The sequence below is a fragment of the Mirounga leonina genome, unplaced genomic scaffold (assembly GCF_011800145.1).
Source record: "Mirounga leonina isolate KUSES-001 unplaced genomic scaffold, KU_Mleo_1.0 Mir_418, whole genome shotgun sequence".
Classification (NCBI taxonomy): domain Eukaryota; kingdom Metazoa; phylum Chordata; class Mammalia; order Carnivora; family Phocidae; genus Mirounga; species Mirounga leonina.
In genome coordinates this window covers 13,131,283-13,140,493 of record NW_023270739.1, presented here as the reverse complement: position 1 = coordinate 13,140,493, position 9,211 = coordinate 13,131,283, and the positions used below count along the sequence as shown (strand labels likewise).

General features: G+C 41.5%; 1 protein-coding gene across 1 annotated transcript; it reads right to left on the bottom strand.

Moving 5' to 3' along the window:
• Positions 1-6,069: 6,069 nt before the first annotated feature.
• LOC117998519 (TP53-regulated inhibitor of apoptosis 1-like) lies at positions 6,070-7,161 on the bottom strand. Its single transcript, XM_034987268.1, has one exon. The coding sequence runs from the start codon at positions 7,159-7,161 to the stop codon at positions 6,931-6,933; it is 231 nt and encodes a 76-aa protein (XP_034843159.1). The 3' UTR covers positions 6,070-6,930.
• Between the last annotated feature and the right edge of the window lie 2,050 nt (positions 7,162-9,211).

Genomic DNA, 9,211 nt, shown 5'->3' with positions numbered 1-9,211 from the left:
TACAGACGCCCAGTGGTTGGTAGGAAGTAAGACCTATCATCTAGCTCCTGAGGCCCGGAAATGCAGCAAAAAGGTGCATTTTATTCATTTTTATGGAGTATCTGCAGACTGGATTCTAGCAAGGAGGACATTATGGAGAACACCAAGTCACTTCAGATAGTCACATGAGCTCTGTTGTTAGTGCTCCTTCCCCCCTGTCCCTTCACAGGAACACAGTAAAATCATTCAGAAAATCTAGCCCTGGGCAGAGCCAAGGTTCTCATGATCTTGTCACAGAAGTCCAAGGCTTCTGTCAAGAACCAGCTCAAAAAATCCTTGAGGAGTCTCATCCACCCATCTCATGAGGCTCTGGCTACATCCATCTTCACATCTTTGCATCACCTACAGCATAGCATGAAACAGTAGTGTGTCTACCCTCTCTGTCAGAACATTTCCTGAGGGTAGAAAATCACTACCTATCTGGGGAATTGCATAGACAATACAATGTCTGGTCTACCAATCACAGCAGCTCAGAATTACTGCGTAGGACAGAGAGGGAGAACAGCTTCGTGGACACGCATTCACGGTGCTTGTAACCAGAGGAGGTGCTATATGTGTTCATTATTAGTGTCATTCCTTTATTCACCTACCTTACTCAGATACCTCAGTTGTCTCCAGGGTATGTGGCTCTTGATCCTTTAAAGAGGCAATAACTCCAAGGACATCCATTAGGGCACCGTGTCAAGTTCAAAGTGGACGCTTGAATTTAGTCCAGAGCCTGGCTTATGCCCCAGAAGGGGAGATATACACAATTATATCCAATGCTGATGGTGAAGCAGGAACAAGTCTTCTTTGACCCCATCTTTTGTGAATGGACAGTTCCAAAATCATTTCCCTCTCTTTGTTTACTCAGATGAGTTCCCCAGTTAGGGGACCAAAGGTATAGGCTGACAGATGGCACCATCCCCTCTGTAGCCCATGGCTCACCAGCTTCTTCCTGCAGGAGACCCATTGTCCCCCTTCTCCACCCTGCTCTGAGTGGCTGACACCAAGGGCCTTTCTTTGCCCCCTGGCTTCCTGTTGAATTAGGTCAAGGGGTGGCACCAGCAGAAAATGGGAGAGTTTTCTCTGAGGGCAAGGCATTTTCCCCCCAGCATCCTCTCCCATCAATTCATCTGGGGCTGGCCATATCCCTCTAAGGGTTTCCTTCTCTTCCCAGCCTTTGTAGTTTCTGCGGTCAAGGAAACACATCTTCCTTGCCTAGGAGTGATGGCAGAGTCTTACTGTTGCTAGTTCCTGGAGGAATTCACTGTCTTTTATGGTTTCCCCTACATGACTTTATTAAAAATCTCATTATTTGACCCCTTCTGACTCCAATACCAACCACATTCCCTAACTTCAGGGACCTTCAGAAAAGTAAAAAAATCAGCAATTTGCTGAAAACATTGTGAGCCTCTGAACATATCAGAGGTCCAACCCTTTCTTTGTTACCTCGTCCTCTCTCTCCTCCAGTAGCTTGCTGCTGGCTTATGGATGTCATTCACCTGCAGGCTTTAGCCCACCCAGTCCCTGTGTGGGTCTTATCTGTGGGCCTAGGCATGCTCAGCAGAATGGCTGCGCCTGGGGTTCTATGCTTTGGTGTAAGATCACTAGGCTTACCTGTGCCAAATGAAAGAAGGGCAGCCGGACAGAGTCCACCCTGTAATGAAGAGGGAAGCCAAAATCAAAACTGGTGAGTGGCACCGGGCATCAATCTGCAGGATGAGATGAGGCATCAGTAGGGAGATGAGTCAGCAAAGCAGAAGGAAGGAAGAGCAGAATGTAAGGTAGCTTGAAGCAAGTTGATCAGAATAGAGATCATGAAATGTATACAGGTGTCTGAGGCCCATTATATTCGATGGAGACGAACCTTGAAGGATGTGTGCAGAGCAGGTGGTTCATGAGCCAAGTTCTTTAATACGAGGCTGCATCAATAGCCTTCATCTCACACCTTGTGGGGTTTGGAAGTGAGTCATGCTCCCAGTTCCATGATTTGGAGGTGTGACCATGGCCACTTAGCTCCCATAGAAACCCTGTAATTCTCCTGGTTGCTGAGTAGACTGCAGACTTCTCCACTGGGAGGAAGCCCGGATGCTCACATCTCAGCTCTCCCAGTCTCCAGCTGGGCCCAGGCCATGAGGTTGTCTTCTATCCCAACACCCTCGCTAATCCTGAGCTTTTGTGCTACTTAGTTTCTAGCTTCTCCAGCCAGCCTCAGTAGGGCCCTGCTCTGCTGACCAACTGTCCTCCTCCCAGAGGGCCAGATTCTGCTTTGATGATCTAAGTGTCTTTCAGTATAATTTCTGGTGGAGAATCTTGGGCCCCATCTCTGTGACTCCTGAGTAAAGAATAGGGATTTGCTTCAACTTCATTGCCCTTCTGTCGGGCAATATCCATGTTGACAACCCAGAGTTTGGATAAGATCATTATATAGTAATCTGCAAGTCCTGAGTATCCTCCAGCGGTCAGCCTTTTGTAGTAAGTTAGTATCCCCACTCCACACTGGATTTATGGAGTAAATTTTCCTTAGTTTCCTCCATCCCCGCGTGGCTGAAAATTTAGGATGCCTTGGGCCCAAGCCCATCCAGGTGAAAACAATTTATAGCCTCCTCCCATCTACTCCTGTAAGGCCCCCCAAGCCTCCTGACAGCTATGTGGGATGTTTTAAATATTTAACGGAGAGCAAAATGAGTAACTTTCTAGCTCCCGTGGTTCCTTCTCTGTGGGATCTAGCTGTCCCAAGTGTGGAGTACAAGGAGGGCATCAACTTGCATTAAATTGTAAGCACTATCCACACTCTAGCACCTAAAGAGTTTACCAGCAGCTACTCTCTTGCCTTAAAATGTATAGCCATCAAAGAACATCTATTATTCTATATATTCAACAAGTCCTTTTACGGGACCCAGGAACAAAGTCCATTGGATGGGTAACACTCACACCCCAAATCCAAAGAGTCCCGTAGGAATCTCTAAAAGAAAAATGTCCAAGGGATGAGGCATGTATATATCTGCCACTGTTTGGTACATGAAAGATCACAGCTCTGAGGTTACCTTCCTGTAATGGCTGTCCCTTTGGCATGTTCTCATGGCTCATGAATCCACACTATCTCTAGAGTTTGAGGGATGGTTAGTGGGATGGCTCTGGTTGGACACTTGTCTCTCTTTCTGCTAACTGGTTTACGTAGAAACGGATTACCTGACAACCTCAATCTTTCAGAACACAGCCCCAAACCGGGAACTAACAACAAATACACATGTGTAATCACTTTGTATGTAGGTACTGCATTCCATCTCCCTCGTGAGATTTTTTTTTCCTTCCAGGATACGTAAGAATCTTATTTTTATTTATGCCATTTAGAGACACACCTGCCATGTTGTGTGATACAGAGCTGGCAGGAAATAGAGATTTTCAGGATGATGCTATGTAGTCAAAGCCTGCTTTTTGGTAATATCCACTTACCAAAAGTCACTGGTCCACTTCCTGGAGCCATCCAGGAAAAACTTTCTCCCTTCTCCAGAATGACATTTACTTTTTAAAAATAATGCTTTTCCCTCGTCTCTTTATAGACATTATAATTGCTTTTGAGTTATTTGAAACAGTAATCATGTGGACTTTAAAGTAAGGCAGGCTGGGATTGAATCCCAGTTCGGCTTCTGTGTGGCTGGAACTGTGCAGTCCATTAACCTTCCTTTAATTGTCTTTAGAACTGGAATAACAAGCAGAAAGAGGCTTTTGAGAGGAGGTAACACAGGTAATTTGGCTCTGAGGAAGACTCGGTGATCATTTGTTGAATTTAACAGAGTGAACCAAATCTTAATCCCTCTGCATGCATTCTAAGTTTGTTTGTTTTTTTTTCACTCTGATTACATACAAGTCTGATCACATTGACAGAAAATGCTTTTTGGTTACTTATTCCTCCAACTATCTTTTCTTCTCTCTTTAAAAATATAATAACACATCTGGGATCTATTATGTGGTGGTATATATTTCAGTATATGTTTCTGCTAATGCCTTAGTAAACAGAAACTGCATGAATGTTGACTGCTCAAATACAGTAGCCACTAGTCTGCCTTGAGTGAGGCTCAGTATAAAGTTAAACACTGCAGGATTTTAAAAAAGGGAGTCCATCAGAAGTGGAACTCTAGCCCCGGTTATATCTGAATTACTTTACATAGTTAAGAAAATGCTTTTAACCATTTCCTACTGCTTAAAATAAGGAAAGTTTTGAAAGTCTATGATGTCTTTATTTTTACCAAAGGCAAGTGTATCAGTTAGGAACACTTCTGGCTGTTAACGTCAGTATACTTAACTAATGGTAAACGAAACATATAGAGGGGTACTTTGTCATTGTTCTCATATTTTCTCAAGCAGAAACCTTGGTTCAGGGCCCATATCTCTGGATTCTTTTGGTCTTTTCCTCATGGTTGTAAGATGGCTACCCTGGCACCAGACATTAAGTCTACATCCAATTGAAGAGTGAAGAATGAGAAGGTAATACCAGCCACCTGCCACATGTGTCCTTTTTAACAAGAAAGTAAGACATTTCCCAGAAGCACTGAACAGACTTACATCTCATGGCCAGAGTTGTGTCACAAGGCCACGTCTATAAGGGAGACTGGGAAGGTGAGGTTTTTTACTAATTCTAGCCTCTGTAGTGGAGGCAGGCAAGAGAGAAAGAGATGGAGATGGGTGTTGGTTGAGCCAATCCTTAGTTTCTGTCATCATGAACTTTATAAAAGTGTTTGTGGGCTGAAGTCTGCTGCAAATATCCTCAAACTAACTCTAAAAAAACAACAGAGGTATCAGGCTATGGAGCAAAGAACTTTGGAATCAGACTCATCAAAGTTTAGATTCTGACTTTGTCACTTACTGAGTAGGATGGCCCTGAACAAGTCACTTCTCCCTGAATCTCTATTTCCTCACCTATAATTATAGTGTGTCCTAGAGTTATTGTGAAAATCAAATGAAAGAATATGAAAGCACAGTTTATGCTGATTACGCCTCTGCATCTGTACCGTATTATGGTCAAGATAATGGTGATGATAAACAAATAAGTAAAAGAGGAATATAAGAGCCTCTTCTATTCTACACAGAAAGGCCAGGCTCAGAGGTCTATGATGATCATTCTCCCCACTCTACACCCCCCCACGCTTTCTTTTGGTCCTTCCTTCATGCAAGTCATCATTTCATGGCTCATATCCCTAGATTGTGACTTCATTGTATCATGTTCAATTTTGCATCTCCACTGCCTAGTGTACTCAGGTAGGTAGGTACTCAGGGAATGTCGAATGAATGAATGATTTCCCCCAGAAGCATGGACTAGCTGGAAAAAGAGGAAGTCGTAGTTCAATCATACATGTCCAATAAAGACAAAGGTTCTCAGAGAATTATTCAGCAGCTATTTAAGAATAAATGGGCAAGGAATTCTGAGAAGAAGCTGGTAACAGTGGAAATACAGTTTTCAGATCTCAAATTTCCACAAAGCTGCTAGATACAAATGAATACCCATGGGATACATTTATAAAAATGGGGTGAGAATGTGTACCCTCAAACCTGAAAATTTGGTGGGTGATGGAAAAATGCCAATAGAACCATAAGATCTGTATTGTCTCAACATCTAAGCTGGAAGAGTAGAGGAAGCAAGAGGATGGCTGAAGCACCTAAGAACGGAAGAACCCCAAATAGCCAATAGATCTTCACCGAGAAGCACAGAGAAGTAACTTGGGAGCAGCAGCTGAAACAGACATTCCAGTAGGAGTTTGCCCACTGGAACGGGAGTGAGTGTAGGGGGTCCCACAGTAAGAACTGAAAATCCTGGGACAGTCTAGCCTATGAATTCTTGAAACTGACAGCCATGTCTCCCTTTCAGGACATGGCCCCACACTGAGGAAAAAATTCTGGGAGTGGAATCAAATTGAGCAGGTCGCAGACAACAGTGATGAGAAAGAGAAGGTTCAGATAAAAGTAGAAGAGGAAGGAAAAGAAAACCAAGAAATGTAACAAAGAAAGCCCTTATATTTGTTTTGTTTTGTTTTGTTTTGTTTTTGAAACTAAATGTTACAATTTATTCCATCTTCATGATTACAAACATTACAGGCAGGATAGGTACACAAGGCAAATAAAACAAACTTCTCCCATTTAACTAAATGCAGCATTTTGGCAGTTTAATGATAATACAGGTTGGCTTGCTTAATTTAGGCTGAAAGCTGGCAACAGCAAATCTTTGCAATTTAGGATCTTCCTCCATTGTTACTCCAAGGATCTTCATTCCTAAACTACACTATGAGCTCAGAAATGGTGTGTACTGCAACATTCTTCAAGCTTTCACATCTTAATCAGAAATCTGACACCTCTTCTTAAGGCAGAGAACTCTTAAAGCTGTCTTCCTCTTGGCTAACCCAGTCCACCAGCAATCTTAAAACCGTGCTCCCAAGCATTGATTAAAACTGTTGTGCTGGGATCCCTTTTCAGAGCCTTAGCTCCCTGAGAGAAAAGAGAGATCGTAACGAATTGTTTCCATGAATAATAACCCTAGTACAATGTACCTAATGTCCTTTGCAGCAAAACTCAAGAGGTCAGGCAACCCTGATCATCCTGACAAGTTTATCAGTATTTACATACAAAGGATATTTAAAGCTGATCCCAGACCAAGTACTGCAACCATAATCCCAAGAAGTCATTCAGTTTAAGCACATGGAGTTCCTGCAAGATGCCAGAGCAAGTGAGAAATCATCTCATAGCAAAGAGTGATGGTTCATCATCTTTTACAAGTGAGAGGAAATCAAGAAGGAAAGAAAACTCCTCCCTCCTAAACTCATCAAATCGATGGCTATTTTCACAGCCTTAAATGACGAAATCCAGTGTCCTCAATTTCCTGATTGGAGGAGTCTATTTTCAAGGTGACTGTCAAGGTCAAGAAGAGCTTTCAGGCTTTTCTTTGCCATGGCCCATGAATTCCAGTCCTTCAATGGGAATCTCTTTCTCCTTTATTGCTTTCTGGACACACTGCTGATAGCGCTTGAAGAGGTCGGTGCTCGGGTCTCCGGAGCCGTCCCCCTTGAGGAACTTCTCGGCAAACCAGCGATTGAAGCACTGATCGTACTCGCGCTTCATGTCCGTGCAGGCGTCCCCTACGCTATTCATGGCGGCGGCCAGAAAGCCCTTATCTTTTTAACACTACATTAAAAGCCACAGAGGAGTGATCTCTGTGAAGTTAAAAATGTTACCTGAGGAAAGCCGCCGTCCTCTAAAAATTAGCAGAAACCAATTTCACATAAAATTGAGCAGTAGAAAACTATGGCGGTCAAGCTCCATGAAAAGTTATTTTAAGGAAAATAAGACTAAGCCATATGTAAAATGGAAAATGAAAACATGCCAGAAAGACATGTCCATAAAATAGATTAAAACTGCAATCTATTATTTCAAAATGAGTAGAAGACATTAAGAAAATGATATGAGAGATGAAGAACAAAATAAATCACAATTAGAAAAAAACAGAAGTAGAACTGAAGAAGTAACTCAAAATAAGAACAAATTATTTTAGAAAAGAAGCCTGGACTGTAAGGAGCACAAAAGAAATAAACACAACAAATGCTTCAGGAAAAATAATAGATGAAAGGAGAAACATTTTTAAAATAAAAAATAAACAAAAAAGAGCTTGAAGTAGTCAACATAACATGACAAATATTGAAGATAGTAAAGACGCTCCAATATGTGAATAACCAGAGTTTAGGAAGAAAACCAAAACAAGGGAACAGAACAAATTCCAAAAATGTAATTAAAGAAAAGTTTCCTGAAATTAAATAACATTTGAAATTTCATATTGAAAGAGCATATTGTGTACCTGAAGATGTTAATATATACTGAGAAATAACAAGAAATATTACTACATTTAAAAGAAAAAGATAAAAATTCCTTAGGCATCCAGGTAAAAATAGCTATTAACTTATCAAGGAAAAATATAGATTACCCTCAGATGTTTGGGCCACATTTTACAGCAGAATAAAGCAGAATAACATACGTTAAGTGGTAAGTTTAAATTCAATTATGTTTACATTTACACTAAGTGTAAATGGTCTTAAAAAGTGGGTTTGTTTTTTTTTTTTAAGTTTGCCTTTCTCAACATTCCTGCAACTCCCACCCCTCCATGTCGCATTCAGATTCTGCCTTGCAATGGTAGAAGTTCTTGGATGAGAGTGATTTTCCTGTCCACCCCCAGTGGCAGCAGAACTCTGCTTTGCATCAATTCAGGATCCTGGGTATAAGTGAGTTTTCTTCTCCTTTTTCTAGCAGCAGAGGGTTTTCCTAATTTCAGTGCTGCCAATGAAGACTTGTTTTCCACCCCTTCCCCTTTTGCAGCCAGCCTTTGCTTTGAAGTAGGGGAGAGTTTTCCCCTTGTCTCATAGTGGCCACTGATCAGGGCCTAGGGTATGGACAGGCTACCCCAAGCAGTCCTGCTCCACCTTCAGACTTTGACAGAGCCCACTCATCCTCACTGTGGAAGAATGAGATCTTACTCTCAGTTCGCCTTTCCTGTCCCTGATCTTTCTCATAAGCATTCAGCACAGACCAATGGAAAGAGCTATTGAGTACATAGAGGACTCTCCTATGTCTGAGACTCCTACATTGTCATGTTATCCCTCACTTGACATTTAAGAAGTTGTTACAATTTTAGTTGCTCTTACCCACTTTTAGGGCTACTACTTCTTCCTCCCACATTCTGCCAGAGGTAAAAGATTTTGTGTGTCTCATATCTTCTGAGAGGGGTTTATTAATCTTAGAAGTTCAGTTTATCTGCTTGTGTTGAGATGTCAGATCTCTATTGGACTAAAATAGGACTTTGTAGGTTATATGGCTTTTTGTTGTTGTAAGGGTGTGAGTGATGTTCTCTTATAGCTTTCTATACCCTAAATGAAAATGAAGCTTCAATTAAAAAAAAACTGCTTTTAGTAATTATAATTGGTAGTGACAGTATTAGTATTGTTATCCTGACTACTGTGTGTGTAATTATGTTATGTGGGATAAAGAAAATGAATAACGATGGAATATTTTCATCCTCACATTCACTATGTCCATGAGGACCAAGGCTCTTGGTATTGAAGAAAGGAGATACATATATGATATGGAAGAAATTAAGTAAAAATCCTGCAACTCTGAATTTGGATTGGAAACACTATTATGAATTTACAAGCTA